General features: G+C 31.0%; 1 protein-coding gene across 1 annotated transcript in view; it reads right to left on the bottom strand.

The window, feature by feature from the left end:
- The window catches only part of LOC142319456 (eukaryotic translation initiation factor 2-alpha kinase 1-like), a 121,873-nt gene that overhangs the window by 83,653 nt on the left and 19,699 nt on the right, over nucleotides 1-18,521 (bottom strand). The window contains exon 3 of the mRNA XM_075356766.1: nucleotides 17,264-17,413. Coding sequence (XP_075212881.1) covers nucleotides 17,264-17,413 — 150 coding nt within the window. The remainder of the gene's footprint in view (nucleotides 1-17,263; nucleotides 17,414-18,521) is intronic.

The raw sequence follows: 18,521 nt of genomic DNA, 5'->3' as shown, positions 1-18,521 counted from the left end.
AATGAATGAGTATCTTTAGAAGAGCTGGATCCAAAAAAGGTATCTCTACAAGCAATACCAATGTGCTAAGTTTAATCAGAACCACAAGCTACTTCAAGCATACAGTGAGTTCTTCTAAAAAGAACTCACAAATATATATATATATATATATATATATATATATATACATGAAGGTTGTCATAGAGAAAATAAAGAAAAACTGCAAAGTTTGTTAGCCACATGAAATGTCTTGTTTGGTTATAAATCTTACTTGTCTTGAGGCATGCTCACATTCAGTAACTTTTGGATTACAGAACCTACAACTGTTATCATTAACCATTAGAGTAACTAGCATCAATATAATCTTATATCTTATTTTATAACAATAAGTTCTCAATTAATAATACTTCCATAAAAAAAAAAAAAAAAACATTAGGGCAAAGTAGGAATAATAACTTGCCTAATATTCACATATGTAGAGGGGGCACGGGGAAACGGGAAATTTTGTAAATAGTAGTGGCAGCCTTGAGGAACTGGTAGAGAGTGGGAGTGGCATCTTTTAGTGCAAAACAATCTACCATTTAGTAATCATGGACCAGTGGGTCAGACACAACATGCATTTGCTGTGAAGGCATTTTATAAGAATGGTGACAGTGTGAGTGCTGTTCAGCAGGAATTCTGATGTCATTACAATTTAGGATGTCATGGTAAGATTCCATCTTGCCACGCCATCAAGACATGGGTTGAGAAAAGGAGATGGGTTCAGCTCTAAAAAAGAACCACCAGAATCTCAGAAAACAATTGAAGCAGTTCGGGCCTCAATTGGAAGGAGCCTACGATGATCAGCAAGGAAACATGCAGCAGCACTGTACCTAAATCAAACAACCATCCACCGAATACTCCACAGTAATTTGAATTTCACCCTTACAAAATTCAAGCTGTACAGGAACTGAAAACATCAGATTACATGATGCAACAACAATTCTACAATAAAATGATTGAAAAGATTAATGACGACTCCAATTTTGTTGACAACTTTTGTCAATTTGTTGACACAATTATATGGTGATATAATCTAGGTAACATGATGGATGAAACAGCATAAAAGCATAAACAGCATGAAGGTGAAACAGCATAACTGAAAGCCTGAGCCAAGGAAACTTAGTAGATGGAATACGCACTCTTGCGAAGTAAGTTACAACACTCGCCTTATAAGATAACATGATGAATGTGTATGAAATAGTTAACTTATTTAAAAACATAAGTACAGTTTAATTTCAAGATAATATCTAAAGCAGAAAATTCATTAAAACCTTTCTGTATCATTCTTGTCGAAAAAAGATACAATACAGCAACAACTAGCCAAACATCTATTAACAAAATTCAATTTTATTACTTAATTAAATGTGAAATATGTGATTATAGAATAATAATTCAGAGTCCATCAATAAACAATCTGCCTCAGTGGAAGTCTATGAGTCACCAATGACATCATTCAACATCAGCAGCATACTACACCAGTTTTTGTTTATTTTGTACATGTGTTAGTAAGCAGAATTACATCATGCACTGTATTCATTCACTGCAGTGTTTTTGAAATGTTTTTATATTGCCTTTGACTTTTTAAATTGTTATGCTTTTTAATTAAAATGTTTTATAATGTCTTCAAAAAAAGGAGAATAGTGCCGTCAATAAATGATAAACTACAAATAGTTTACAATCTACAAATACTTTACCAACATAGTTGGTAAATTAATGATTACAGACATTAAAAAAAGTGAACTTATGCTAACTTCTTATGGTAAGTACACTAGAATCTTTAGAAGGTATTATTTCCAGAAAAAACTATGAAAACGGCAAGTTGGACTGTGCAGTGTACACCTAGTTTGCGCAACAAAGAAGCAAGGGTCAACCTATATTGGGGCCAATTATTTGTGATAAGGAACTTATAATGAATGAAAAACTAGCCGACAATCCACACTTTAAAGCTATGACAGGCTAAATGCAAAAATTTTAAATGAGACATGATATGTCAGCTAGATATTTCAGATGAAAAACTTTCTGCCAATTTTGAAAGTGCCAATAGTTTTAAGAAACAATTTTTGCTTATTATAAAAGAAAATGTTACAACGTTGAATTTATCTACAATGCTGATGAGACTAGGCTTAATTGGAGAGCTCTTTAAAAAAAATGTTATGTCCAGAAATGAAAAATGTATTTTGGACTCAACGTGTTACAATTATGACATATTCAAAATGAAAATGGTTCTCACAGATTAAATAAAATTAACTGTTTCAGGAAAATACAAAGAACTTAGATGTTTCAAAAACATTAATTTGATTAATTTTCCAGATAATTACTTACACCAAGCAAATGCTTGGAAAACTTTAGTAAATGGTTTAATGATATATTTGTTCCTTCAGTGAAGAAAAGTAAAGCCAAAAATAAGATTAGTGGTCCTGTTTTACTGTTATTAGACAACGCTCCTGCATATCCTCCAGCCGATTCATTACCTCAGCATGAGAATATTGATGTTATGTTCATCACACCAAATGTAACCAGTATACAACTGGATAGATCAAAATGAGCATCGGGAAAATAAATCTGATATTGAACAAGAAACTAAAATCCTTCATCAGTTGATGTAGAAGATTCCTGTTTGAGAGTTGTAAAAAAGAAGTTAATGAATAGTTAAAGATGGATAAAGGTGAATGGTTAAACCAGGATGATATATCCTTGTTTTCAGTTACTAACCGATGACAAGATAGTTGTGTCATTAAATGAATGTAATGAAAACAAAACAGATTCTTCTGATGAAAAGAACGAAAATGCTACAAATATAAAACCACTGAAAAAGCTTTTGACAGTATGGAAACAGTTTTACAGTAGACCTTTGAAGAAGACAAGATATATTGTATTCCGTTATGATTCTTAGAAGTCTTCAGTCTATAGCAGTGAGAAAAGGGGTATCGATTTGAACAGACACCAAGTGAAAAATTCTTCACAGAAGTGTGAATCCATGGTACGCAGGCCTACTGTATGTTTAAAATTTTATGTAATCTTTAAAATTAACTAATAACAGTATAATATAAAGAAACATTGTACTTAGAATGAAATGTCCTAAAGTAACATACTGCCATATTGTAGTTTGTACTGTATTTTTTATTTTAAAGTTTTAATGTTGCTGTATTTATAATAGAGTATATTGGAAATGATTTTGAAACAGAAACTTTAAATTTTTATCAATGAAATCATGTTTTTAATTTTTTTATCTATTATTCAAAATACTGATAAGCAGAATGGGCTCAGGTCCCTAGAGGTTTGGATAATCAATGCTCAACTGTATCAATTAAAAATCTGAGTATTTTGAAATAAAATATTAGCTAGAATTAAACCAGAAAATAAATTAAGTAATTTCTCACTTGTTTGTGTTTATATGAGAGAAACTCAAAAAGTAAGTGAATATTTATTTCTCAATTCAGGTGGTGAAATTAGCACAGATTATCTGTGGAATACAACAGCAATATGGAAAGAGTCGTTTCAGTGGAAACAAGATCTATAAATACTGATTATTAAAAAGTTTAATTTTCTTTGTGTTATTAACAATGGAAAGGTAGGCTTATGGTTAAACAAATTATTCACAGTAATCATAACCGATGTCTGAGTTTATTGGGTTTCACATCAACTGACATAAACTCACAAAGAAAATTGTTTGAAAATTTCCAAAAAGCTTTTGAAATTTATGAAAAATGTTTTGGTTATAAAACATGTTTTATTTGCAGCATCAAAAACTTATACCTCACATGTCTTCAGAAAAGTTGATAATAATATTCTGGGATGTGGAAGATTACATTTTTATTCACTTCACACCTAAAGGTGAAACTAAATAGAAAAAGAATCTATACAGAAATACTAAATATGTGTGGACTGGAAAATTCAGGATTTTTAAAAGAACTAGATATAAAAAATATATAGTAAGAATTGAGAGTGTAGAAACTGAATGTATAGAATCAGAAGAGACATAAGGTACGGATTCCAAAAGCCACTAATTCTATTCCATACTAATACGAATGAGATGTCAAACAAAGTTATTAAAGATGCCATGATACTAAAGGAAGGATAAGATATAAAACTGATTAAATGGTCAAATAGAAAATGTTTGGAAAAAGAACAGGTAATTTATTATTAAGTTATTTATTTTTAAATACTCTTAAGTTATTAAATAGAATTTTTAACGATTAGTAATATTTGTGTTAAATTATAAAAAAAATTTCTTGAATGCAATTTGATAACTAAATGCAATGAATGAAATTTGTGATATATTCATCCTCATTTCATTTCTTGCATGATTTTGTAACTGCACCTTAATTGCTAATGGAATAAAATGTTAATGGCACAGTTATTAATATAAAGTTTTTACCATAATTTTTTTTGTCAAATAATAAATGAGAATATTGTTATCACAAGATTGTGGCACAGTGCACCATAAATTTATGCAGATGTTATGTTCTGGAAAATTTCAGAGTATAATGAAATCACATAAATTGAGACTCACGTTTAATGCAGAAATACAGGTTAGGTTCTTGTTAAGTTTTACAGTAAATTATATATGTAAATTACTGTATTCAAAAAATACTACTTTATTTTACTATTTTATTATTACAGTATCACTGTATTATTTTAATGATATTGAAGTACAATGTGTGTATTTAAAAAGATAAAAATATATACTGTATATAGATTATTTCCACTAACATCATTTAACATTTATTATCATTTATCAATTAGTTTTTTTTTTCATTTAACATTAAAAAAAACTAGTAATGGTGGACTGTTTGGATTTTTTCAGTAAGTCTTTGTTCTTCCTTGTAGGTGCAACTACATTTTCTACTTCCTGTTGAAACCGCAAACTACGTTCCATCACTGGATCTTCAACAATTATAAATTCTTTCAATTTCTCCACCATTTTTACAAATTTGTCTAAATTTGTTAAAATCAACTGTTTATTTTTTATCAAAATTTTCTCTTCTTCATTTTTGTCACTGTCTTGTACGATTTTGTTTTCTATCACCTCCATAAGTTTCGAGTCACTTATTCTTCATTTACATCCTGTACCTTTATGTCTAAAAATCTTCTCCTGGTAACTATCTAGCAATGTTGACTATTTCGTTACAAGTATCCTATATGTTTATTTACTTTATCTCTATCCTCTATGGTTTCGTTACCTCCTCTCTTTGCCAGGCCTTTACCGTTTAAACACCAGCGGGTGATTAATGTTTTCTTTTGTAACTCATCAAAATATTTTTTTTATGTTTGCAATGCACTCAGCAAATGTGTATTTTTTCCAGCATTCGGTCAAAGATACAGATTTGTTCTCTTCCAAGTCATCAAAAAGTTTCTTAAATGTTCGACGAATGTAATACATGCTTTGAAAGTTGTATTTACACACTCGTCAAGGGGTTGCAAAAGTAGTGTATAGTTTGGGCGAGAGAAACTCAACTTGGATATTTTCATCAGCTTCTTTCGGTAGCACCTCTGGATGAACCATAGAGTTTTCTAGAACAAGCAAAACTATGTATGCAAAATTTTTGGATGCTAAGTAATTTTTAACCTCTGGTTTAAAAGTTATTAAACCAATCCATAGAAATGTCAGCAGTCACCCAAGCATGCTTATTAGCTCGCCAGAAAACCAGAAGCTTACTTTTTATTTGTTTTTTAATGCATGATTTATAAACTAACAACAGCTTAATCAAGTAGTCTCCAGATGCATTCAAGCACAACAACATAAAATGATCCTTTGTTGCTTTATAACCCCATGCGGTTTTCTGTTCTTTAAAGGGGAATGTACACTCTGGCATTTTTTCCAATACACACCTGTTTCATCTGCATTGAAAACCTGTTCTGGTACGTAACCTTTTTCCTTTATAATTCTTAAACATTTGCTGGGTATTGTTCAGCAGCATTGAAATCTGCACAAGCTTTTTCACCTTTAAGTTTTATGTTGTGCAAACTGTGTCTTTTTTAAATCTCTCAAAACAGTCCTTTCTAGCATTAAAACTGAAACTGGATGAACTGTTGATAAAATTTCAGATTTGTTACCTGTTTCACTGGACACCCTGTGATAGTCACATAGTCTTTTCTCGAATTAAAGCTGAAGTTAACAGTGTTTGCTTTTGAGTTGGGTCTTCAATCCATGTCACAACAACTTTTCAACATTCTCCAATATCGGATTTCGTGTGTAAGAAATGAACCTTGGCACAAACTGGCATACTGGCCACAATACTTTGGCATATTTTGTCTTTATTAAGCCATATTGCAGTGGATGCATAAACTCTCTTGCGGTTCTAGTACAATTATAAATTAAACAAACTTCAAATAACGTTGATGTGCTGTTTTATTTGTTTTTTCTTTCTTTCGTATTCACTACCCAATCCAGACCATCAGATCCTCTCAGAACATTTTTGGTCCCCCGGACCAGATCTGGGTAGTGAATATTTTGGACTGATCGTGAGATTGGGTATAGGACATCATCACCGTATACAAAAAATTAACAAAAAAGTTTTAAAAAAAAAAATCAATATTTTAAAACTTTAATTGGATCCCTCAACTCCAATATTGCTCCCAAAGTATTTTTTTTGGGTCACTTAACACTACTACTATGCATAGGAAGACAAAAAAATTTGGTTAAAAAATATGCAATAAATATAGTTTTTCTTTATTTTTATGGACAGAGGAATTTTGAGGCAATTTAAAAAAAGGGTAAGTTGGTGGTAAAATACGAGTTTTTAAAGTATGTATCAATATTAACCCCCCCCCCCCATTTTTATATTGTTTTTTTGGGGTCTCTAAGTTATGAAACATCAAAAAGTCCAAAAAAACACAAACCCCCCTCATTTTTTGACTGATTATTAATAGTGTTGTAATAATTTATAAATTTCAATATTTCAACTGTTTTGGTATAAGAAGTAATTATCAAGTTAAAAATAAAGGAATAAATTCAATTCCTGTCAGCACTTAGTATATCAGATTAAATTTTGATGTTATGATTACCCTCACACTAAATTTATACATTTCTATAATTTTAATATTGAATGCAACATATCATAAACATTCATTAACTATATGAATTAGATAAATAAATCTATTACATAAATTTAAACAAAAAGACACAAGTAAAAATAAATACATATTTAAATTGGCACAAGGTAATGAAATGTAATGAAACAATTTATTAAGATGGATGCTAATATTATGAGGAAAATTCGAATATAAATCGGAATTTTGCCACTTGAACTGAGGAAGAGCAGTGAATTTGGTGGGGCGCTGTGGGTAGTTAGTTGAATATATGTGGAGGGGAGCAAGGCAGCTAGCCAGGCATGTAAGTCACATTTCCATGTCAGTAGCAAAATATCTGAACAGGTGGTACCATAATCTGTTGAGAAACTAATTATAATCAGATTTCTAGCCAATGAAGGTGTCAAATCCTGAGAAATGTTTACTCAACTCCAGGCAAAGTTCAGAGGTGTTACCCTGTCAAAAACTGAAATGTTTGATGAGGACAAAAAATTTTGAACCATGATGCAGTGGAAAATTAGTCACAAACTTGGTCTGTGGATCAGAGTCAATGATGACAACATTCAGGCTGTTTATGCTCTAGTGGAAGGTGACCGCTGCATAACTGTTGCTGAAACTGCATCAGAGGTGGGCATAAATGATGAGAGTGTGCATACAATGTTGTCAGACACTCTTTAATACAGCAAAGTGTTGGCGAGGTGGGTTCCACATCTTCTCATTGAGGTACAGAGAAGTCCGGAAAGACAACTGTCAGTGGCTTCTGAATCGCTTTGTGGGAGAGGCACTTTTGGACTGTATTGTGACCTGTAACAAAACGTGGGTCCACCACTACATCCCAGAAAGCAAGACAACAAGTATGGAATGGAGGAAAAGTGGAGAGGGGGCACTGATCAAGGCTAAAAAAGAAACACTTGTCAACTGGATGGGACCCAAAAGGTGTGCTGCTGATTGATTTCCTGCACGAACGGAGAATGGTAAATGTGGCATACTACTGCCAGTTGTTGGATGAGGTCAGAGCTGCTTATCATAACAAATGTCCTGGCAACGAATTCGCAATATCCTCCACCACGACAACACATGGCTGCCATACAGAAACTCAAACTTGCAATAAAATCACTAAAATTTATTGGACACCTCTTGAACACCCAATGTGCAGTCCAGACTTGCCACCTTGTGATTTCCACATATTTGGTTTACTGAAAGAAGCTTTAGGAGGGGAAAAATCAAGACAATGTCACAGTCAAGCACTGTGTATGCAACTGGTTGTTGGAGCAGCAATCTTGTTTTTTTGATGAGGGGATTAGGAAACTACCTAGCCAGTGGAGAAAATGCATTTCTATTGAAGAAACTATGTTGAAAAATTAAGTAATTTATTAGTAATTTTATCCAATATCAATAAAGCTATTTAAATGCCATATTTTAATGACCTTAGTATACTAAATAAGAATTTTATTTTAAGAAAAAAGATTGATGAGAAACTTTTTCATTATTAGTTACTTCCTTGTGAAGTTCTAATAGCTGGGATGAGACAAACACAAGCAATTTGACATATCTTAAATCTGTCAATGTCTGTAAGTTGATGTGCATATTATAGAGATTATTTTGAAGTTTATAAAATTATTTCTTTTTCAGCTTTCACTTAAAAATAATTTTTATTGCAATATACCTATGCTTTTTGTAGAAGTCAACCATTGTAAATGGATTAATTGCCTTAGTGCACTTATTCTCTTCTAGCCTCTACTAACTGTTCTACTGTTAACAAATCTCTTAAACCTACATATTCCAACTGTTTGCTATATATTTTCCAACCTTTAGCATTTCTAATAATTCACAATTTCAATACTTACAGTTATTAAATTAAGTAGATGACTAAATATTTGACCATAACCTAATTCTTCTAATCAGAAATTGCCATTGGCAATTTCTCTTTTTTTGAGATTTGTGTTACATATTATTTAGACTTCAACCCAACCAATTTTTTACATTTACACACCACATTTCAATATTTTGGTTTTCTTGCCTGACTATTAAAAAAATAAATTATTTTCAGTCTTTCTAAATTTTATATCTAGGTTTGAAGTCTCTTAACTGCATTAAAGATCTCCTTCTTTGCACAATTCTGTTCTTTATCTATTACATCGTTCATTTATTTTTAATACATTATATTTCTATCTTAATATTTAATTAATCTCATCCTATCTTTCTGGCACATCTCATTTTCTTAGCAATCTCAAATCTAGCAATGAATATTTAACATTTTGCAAGAAATTTGATTGCTACAAATATAAGTTATACAGGCAGGAGGGCATCTCATGAAGAAATGGAAATAATTACATGATATTTTCTATTGTTTCTGTATTACAGGAAGTGAACAAATGTGCCCCGATTCTGCTTCAACAGTAAAATGAAGTATACTGAAATTCTTGGAACATAAACTGGAAATGGAACAAAAATTGGTAGTTTACAAATACACATTTTACATTTGTCATAAATTAATTTTGTTAACAAAAAAAAAACTATATTGATTGCCATTTATATTGGCGGTTTTTCACACCGCCTGTTGGTAGCATCTACTTGCCTTGTCTCCCCCACTATGACCCAACTCTCCTACTCTCTGTAACCATGTACAAGTTACTGCAAAAACAGTGCTGCGCTTTCGCTCTGCAGTATACAAATACTCTGTGAACTTTACAGAAATTTAAAAAAATGAACAATGAGCAAAACATTGCTTACCATTTTATACAGTCTGTGTGTGAGAGAGCATTTGTGTGCATGAACTGAAATCCATGGCAGGGACTGTATGCTGTACGTGTAACCCACCTTACTAAAGTACTGCCTAATGACCACATTCTGAGCTGAATGTGTTCACATTTTTTCTTCACTGGGAAATGTATTTCTTGGCATTCAACAGGATATGAATTTGATGGAAATGAAACAATCACATACCAACTCTCAACATAAAAGGTTTTGGAGTACCTACATTTAAGAAATTTTTCTTAGTATCTAAGACATGCAATTAGCACACTTACATTAAGCAAAATTATGAAATCCGTTAACAAAAAAAAAAGTAACACCTACAAATTCTTCAGCAGAAAATTTAAAAGGTACTTTTAGATCATGTTACATATGAAATGTTCTTTATTCATTTCTGTAAGCCTTAAAAAATTGTTTAAATATAATCCTTAAAACTTGACAGTTTTAAATTCTAATCTTTCTTTTGAAGAAATAAAAAATTTCTCCAAAACTTAATTTTTAAATTCAATTTTGAGTGGGTTTCTTTTTTTTTTTGTAAGTTAATGAACTATTAAACTGTTTCTAACAGAAAGGGCGTTATTAGTTATTTAATAATAAAACCTACTTACATTTTATCTAAGGTTATTTATATATTGTTTATGTGCAGAGCTCAATATGATCATGAACTATTATTTGTAGAAGGGTTTTTGATAAATTAACTTAAAAAATAAAATATTTATAATACAAAAAATGTATTCATAAATAACAAAATTTATCTCTTAAAATAATAATATACTGCTCTTTTCAATTCAATGGCAGTGCTTCATGTTGAAAATGTTGTATGGTAATTTTCTGGGATGAAAGCAGGGTTCAACACTGATAATTAAGATTACTGGGCAAGTGTACCAGATACAAACATTTAAGTGGTGCTGTAAGTAAAACTGCAGGATGGCTTAACACAGTTACAGATCAACAATGAAGGTAATTTCAAATTTTTTATAGAATAAAAAATTAATACAGTCTTTAAAACAAGTTTGCTGCGGATATATGTGCCGTAACAGGGAGTTGCTCTGTGCTTGTCATTGTTTACGTAATTCCAGTACAGTGCTGTACAGTAAGTTATTTAACTTAACTTGTTGTGTAAGGTAGTGGTGGGATAAATAATTTTTTTTCAGGAATCAATTTTTTACATTCAATTATCAAAAAGGATTTGTAAAAAAAAATTGTTCATCCGATTCAATAATCCTTTTCCTTGTCACCACTACCAGTACTGTAAACTCAATGCACATGCTCTCTTTCTCTTCTTCACCCATGTTTAGCTGTTCATCTCTCTTCATACTGCTGTTCAACTCGCATACCTACAAATGTCTTCGATTCTTCTCTTATTTGACTCCTTTAGTAAACATCTGATTCTTTTTCGGTTCAATATGATGTTTAGTAATCTTAGTAGCCTATCACCTCTAATGCGCATGCTCTATTCTCTTTATCTATCCAACGATTCTCCTTATTTCATCTCTTATTCGATTCCTTAATGAAAAAAAGCTTATATCAACAAACCTCATTGCTAAAAAGGGAAGGGAAAATTTAAACTGTTATGCACACATTCTATATGACATCATTATTCTTTTTTCTTTGAATTTCATTTGGACGGGAAGCTATATTGCACAACATTAATTACTGTCGTTCTTTTAGCACATACTGTCATGCTCAAGATATATTTTACAATTATTTTTAGTAGACAGATAAAAGTCGATTCTGTTTTCATGGTGCATAATCCTTGCTGTTCTATTTATTTGTGTTTTTAGTTTGTTTAATTTTTTTTTGGGCCTACACAATTTCGTAAGATTTTTTTTTACTTCACATAATCAGAAGCCGATTTTTTTCTAAATGATTTATTGGTATTCTATTTTTTAAATCATTTGCTTTTATATAAGCAGATATTTTATAAGCATTTTTATTAAAGAATATTTTGTTTTTAAAATTATAAACATGAGCTGCAGAAAAAGAACTCGCATCTGAACTTGCTTTTCTAAAGAAAGCCCTGAAAAAGTCTTTTTTCGTGAAATCTTTGCCTCAGTTCAATATCCTATGCTGGTGGGACAACTAGTAATCTATCTCGTCATATTAAAATTAACACCCAGGAGTTGATGATATTTCAAGACAGAAAATCCTTGTTCTCCTGATTATCATATTTCAGAAATGAATTAAAATTTAAATCCTACGCCTGTTGCAATTGAACCAAATGAATCGCAGCAATTACTCCTTAAATTAACAAACCTTGTTGAACCGCCTAATCCTTCTTCTTATGTGCATCCAATAACATCTTTGTCCTCAAAAAAAAAATAGAACAGTTGTCCCTTACTTCCTTTGTTACAAAACCTGTCCCTCAAAGTAAAAGCCGAGTGTTAAGATATTCAACTAATTAAGTTAAAAACTAAAGAATATCTACCAATTTCATTCGTTGAGATTGAAGAATTCAAGAAGTTTGTTCACATGTTAAACCCTGGTTATTCACTTCCTTGTCAGAAAACAATTACAACTAGTTTAATTCCACAATTATATTATAGAATTTCTTGTGAGATTCATAAGTCATTAGATAATATAGAAACATGCGCAATAACCACTGACAGTTGGTTACTATTCCAGTTATTTACTTATATGGAAATCTGTAGTCAACATATGGCTGAAAACACTGCCATTGTATTGCAAGGCAAATAAATGGACTATTACTGACAAAATAGGAGTAGTTGTTAGTGACACTGCAGCAAATTTAAAAGCTGCTATTCACAATTGTCAGCTACGCCATATTCCTTGCTTAGTGCATACAATTAATTTAATTGTCCAAGCAGCAGTATCAGAAACAAAAACAACTGTGGTAAATTCAAAGGCAATTGTTGAATTTTTTAAATGAGGTTCTCATGCTGCCTCCTAACTGCAAAACATGTAGCAACAAATGAATTTAAAAAAATTAAAATTAAAACAGGAAATGCCTACAAAATGGAACTCATAATTTATGTTTCATTGTGAAATTCCTGCGCATTCATGAGACATAAATATTTCCATGATTATAATACGAAAAAACCAATAAAAACCATATAATTTTTAGTTTACGTATCACAAGCACAAGAAGAAACAGACATTAATTTGTTTTAATTCAATTCTTTAGCAAAGGTTTCATGAAAATAGAAATTTATTTTTAAGCACTGTAGCATATGTAATTTGAGAAAGACAAATAATGTTTATTTTCTTTCACTATCCTAAGGGCAATTTAACAACTATTAAATACTACAGTCCTGTCTATAAAATAATTTTCTAAATGAAATATTAAATTTCAAAAAGATTTTTTTTTGAGAGTCCAGTAACTTTAACCCAAGAAACTGTAGAATTTCATTTCTTAAGACATGAGCCTTGCCTCAAGTGCATGATTAAAAAACATTATTGAGAACACTGTTCATGTTTATTATAACATAAGACTTTAAAAAATACTTTTAAACTAAAATATATAACATACTTTGTTCAATTAGTAAACTTAAATTTACAAAAGTTTAATTTATTCCAAGATTTTTATTAATTATGAGGTGATACATGTCTTTCTAAAAAAATCAAACCAAAGAGTGATTAAAGGACTGGCAACAAAAAAACAAATAAATGAAATGATGATCAACTTCGACTTAGGGAGAATATTGTCCGACAATATCAAAGGATTAATGAACTAAAAGATAAGAAATTTTTTCAATTTATTAAAGATCGGGAATGTATGCCTCAGTGTATATGCTGTTCTTGTGAGGGCCTATTTTTCAGTCACTCTGTACTTACCTTTATAAGTTTAGATAAAATTAAACAGAAATTCCAGAATAATTAAATAAAATTAAACAGAAACTAAACCAGAAAATCCAAAAATAATATGATTATAAATTATAATTTTCAATTAATACTAAATGATCAGATGTTTCACCAAATCAATTACATATATACATATGAGATCTGTATATAAAGTAATGAGATTAGTTTTTTTTGGCAGCCAAAGTGGCAATACTGAAAGTTACTAGTAAAAATATGTTTATATGAACAGCTGATTTATATTAGGTATTAATATTTTTAGTCTAATGTTGCTACTTGAAACACAAACTTTTTGTGAAACAAGTTTTTGTTGTGCATTGTAAAATAAATGTTGTAAAATCAAATTTTGTGTTAAACTTGGTGAGAATGCTACTGAAACTTTTTCAAAATTGAATAGCGCATATGGAGATGACACTCTGTCACGAGCCCAAGTTTTCAAGTGGTTTAAAGCATTTTCAGATGGCCAGGAATCAATTGCGGATGATCCACACTCTGGAAGACAATGTTGAGCAAATCAGACACTTGATACAGTATGACTGGTGATTAACTGTCAGAATGATTGCAGAACAATTGAATTTGGACCATATCACAGACCATCAAATTTTGATAAATGAATTGGACATGAAAAATGTTGTGTGTAAAATTGGTCCCAAAAAACCTCACTATTTAACAGAAAAACAACAGGGTGGAAGAGTGCCGCAACCTTATAGGGCGAATTTAAACTGATCCTGATTTTCTAAAAAAATGTTATTACTGGTGATGAATCTTGGATTTTTGAGTATGACCCAGAAACAAAATGCCAGAGCAAGGAGTGGTACACTTCAAACTCACCACATCCCAAAACAGCAAAAATGAGCAAATCAAAAATCAAAACCATCCTAATTTGTTTCTTTGATGGCAATGGCATTTTCCATAAGGAGTTTTTGCCTACAGGACAGACTGTAAATCAATATGTTTACAGAGAAATTCTTGAAAGACTGCAGAAAAGAGTTGCATGCGTGAAACCAGCCATCAAAGACAACTGGATGCTGCATCATGACAATGCACCTTGTCACACTGCGCTCTCAATTAATGAGTTTTTGGCAAAGAAAAACATTCCTGCAGTTCCTCAAGCATCTTATTCACTTGACTTGAGTCCCTGTGACTTTTTCCAGTTCCCGACTTTAAAAAAATATCTTTAAGGACACCATTTTGGAACAGTAGAAAACATTAAAATAAATGTAATTTACCATCTGAAGGATACTTTGGTTTCTGAGTTCCAACACTGCTATGATGTGTGGGAAAACCATTTGAAGCGTTGCATGGCTTCCCAAGGGAACTATTTCAAAGGCAAGTCCATGTATAATTGAATTGTAAATAAAAAGTTTTTCTGAACAGTCTAATACTTTATTTACAGACCTCGTATGTAATAATACCTACTAAATTACATATACAAATTTTTAAAAGTCCATAAAATTTTATTTCACTAATAATCAACTTTTCATAATTTTTTTATTGTTATTATTGCATTATTATTATTATTTATTGTAAAAATCTTTTTACAATCACGGGTTAATAAATCAATATATTTAATTTTAAAAAAAATAAAAAGGAGATGAAGTCTGATTTGAACCGATTTGTCTTCCCTTATGACAACCAAATATTTCATTAATTAAAATTTTATTTGGCTATAACTCTGGAAATAATGAAAATACGTATCGCTTATGATATATCATTGAAAGACCTCAATGAGGGCTTATTACTGCACTTAAGAAAAAGTCCAAAATTCAAATTTTTGGGGATTTTTTTTTTTGTCACTTTTGGTCTAGTTGATTACAATCAAAAGGGGAGGTGCACAACTAGATGTTACAAAAGTCCTATATTCAAAATTTCAACATTCTACGACTAATCGTTTTGAGTTACGCGAGATACATATGTATATAAAGACGTCACAAAAACTAGTCAAAATGGATATTCCCAATGAAATCTGAAAACCAAAATTTTTGTGATCACAATACTTCCTTTACTTCGTACAAGCAAATAAAAAGCTGACAACACAGTTGTAGGACTTCCCTGGCATGCAGTTAAAGCTGTGTTCTTACACACACAACTTAATATAAAATATTTATGATTTAATTTAAATATAACATTTTTCATTTATTTAATTCAATGATTCTAGCTAAAGTGCACGTGCATACTGTATTTAATTTGTGCGGGTGTGGCAGTACTGGCAGCGATGATTGATACTAAATAAACTAATGTAATTTCATAGAACAAATTTCGCTTGTATGGTTGGCAGACTGGTATAGCCGTGAGGCTTAATGCATCAGGTACTGAATTAACCGGGTGATCGAGTTCAATACCCAGCTAGACCACGCTACTTTTTTATACTTTAAATATTATTCATTTATTTAATTCTACCACTCACCTGTGACATCACAATATAAAAGACTAGTACAACAACATTATTTGGGTGGGGGTGTGATTTTGTAAATATTGTTATTTTTAAAATTTAACAAATGTTCCTAAGACAAATATGACCTTAATTAGGTGAAACCTTGAGATACTGAAGGTGACCTTACTCTACAGCCTCACCCCCTTGACCTTTTAAGTTGAAAATTTAATGGCAACAATGCCCCATATATAGAAATAATCTGACCAAGTTTGGTCAAAATCGGTTTAGTAATTCTAGAGGTATAAGGTGATTTAAAGGCCAACACCAAACATACACACATACATTAACATCCACTGAAAACCGCGTATGTCCAAATTGGACCAATTACAATACTTTTCCTTCTAGAGCTATAGTGCTATCTAGACAAGAAAGTAAAAGTGAATTAAGGAAAGCAATGTAAGTTGAAATACATTAATTGTTGGTTAATAAAATTTTCCTAAATGTCAATTTGAGGAATTGATTATCACAAAAACCTTGTAATGAAAACTAGTTTATATGATCATTTCTTAACATCAATTAAAATCAATGAACAGAAATAAGATCCATGCATCATTCGAAAACACATGAAACAAAAGATATTGAGAGAATAGGTAACAGTATTAAGACATCTAATTGAACAAAATAGATGTTGTCAGAAGAATAGAAAATGAGAACAAACAAATGCTGCAAACCTTTGCTTTAATAGCACAAAGAGGGGAACAAATTATTTTTCAATATCATGGCAGGAAATGAGAGGTGAATCCAACACTATGATCCCATCAAAAAAGGCAGAGCATACCAAAACCCACAACCTCAATCAAAAAAGGTTTGCTGACTACATTATCTATAATTCAAAACACCTTTATTAATTATATGAGATAAAACGTATTACAAATTCTGTTCAATATAAATGAATTTTAATATTAAAACAGAAGTTCCACATAGTATGCGAATGGAGCAAAGTACAGAAATAAAGTCTTGCACTCAAAGTACTTTTACCACAGACATAGGACAAAAACATGTTATCACAAGACAAACAATTTTCTGATAAATCACAAAATCCCATCTTTTTTTTGCATCACAAACTTAAAACAAGAAATATTGCTTTACTAAAACAATAATACTGCAGTTAAATAATACTAATAATATTAACAATACTAAAATAAGCTAATAACTACGCAAAAAAGATAGCAATAATGAAACGTTAAATTTCATAATACTCACTCAAGTAAAGTGTCTTTTGATGTGTAGGATTTTTTTCTACCATTTTGCACATCTGTTCAATTAATGATTCAACTAATAGGCTGGAAGGAGAAAAATTTTGCAACTCTTTGCCAGTTACACCCATAGTCAATGTTGTATTGTTATTATTACCTAATAAAAAAATGGAACAAAACAATTGTTTCACAAATATCAAATTACCATTCATATTATTTTTATAAATACATACTCCTTGCTGTGAGCTTGGTTTTTTGGTCAGTCAACTAAGTACTTTAAGGTGAATGTACAGGTATATACAAAAATTAGTAGGTAAATGCAGGCTTTAAGAAAACAGAGTTATTGTGACTCAAAACAGCTACTTAGGTTTTACTTAGTAGCAACATAAAGTTTTGGGTACATTAAACTAGTCTCTTGGTTCACATCACTACACGTTAGGGTGGTTGGAAAACCTTTTTTTTTTATTTTGGAATGCTGTGAAGTGCAAAAGTTGCCACTGGTATAGACAAGAAAAAAACAACAAAAAAAAATTAAATTTTTTACATATCTTCCGATTGCGCATTGCCATTAAAGTTCAAAAAAAAAAAATGGTAAAAACCATAAATTTCCAGTATTTTTTTGTAAGTATGTAAGGATGGTATGACTACAGTCCTATATTGTGTAAACATTTCTCCAAGTAAGTTAAAATAACTTAAATATATATAAATTACATTTATATGATATCTTTTGGTTGCGCATTGCTGTCTAAAATGTGTTAAATTGGCTATTTTAGCAAAATTTCAAAGTTTTACATTCTATTATGTTCTTAAAACTAATTAAGTTGGGATGTTATAGTGATATTCAAGTACGTAAAAGCGCTTAGAAAATAAGCATTCTAGAATAATTGTAATATTTTAATGCTAACTGGAAGCGCAGCTGCATCAAACAGTGACTAATGCTGCAGTGACCTAGGTCCTGGTATTATAATGCGCATGTGTGCGTGTATCTGCTAGCTGTCTGCCATTTTGTGTTTTATTCTCAACTGTCATTTTGTTGTAGGCCACAGCCAGTAATGGGATGGTATTGTTCCTGTGTTAGTTACATGATCATTTTCTTGTTAGTTTAGTTGTCAACGTGTGCTTTTTTTATTAAGTGTTCCAACACATGAGGATGTTCTCCGCTATTGCTTTCAAGAGAAATTTAACTTAGCTGTTGAAACAACATAAGTTTGTATGACAAAGTTTCCATCCCAACTGTGACGGAATACAGAGTGGTCCAGCTTATT

This window comes from Lycorma delicatula, chromosome 2 (genome assembly GCF_047948215.1).
Source record: "Lycorma delicatula isolate Av1 chromosome 2, ASM4794821v1, whole genome shotgun sequence".
NCBI lineage: Eukaryota > Metazoa > Arthropoda > Insecta > Hemiptera > Fulgoridae > Lycorma > Lycorma delicatula.
This window is presented reverse-complemented; position numbering and strand designations above follow the sequence as displayed.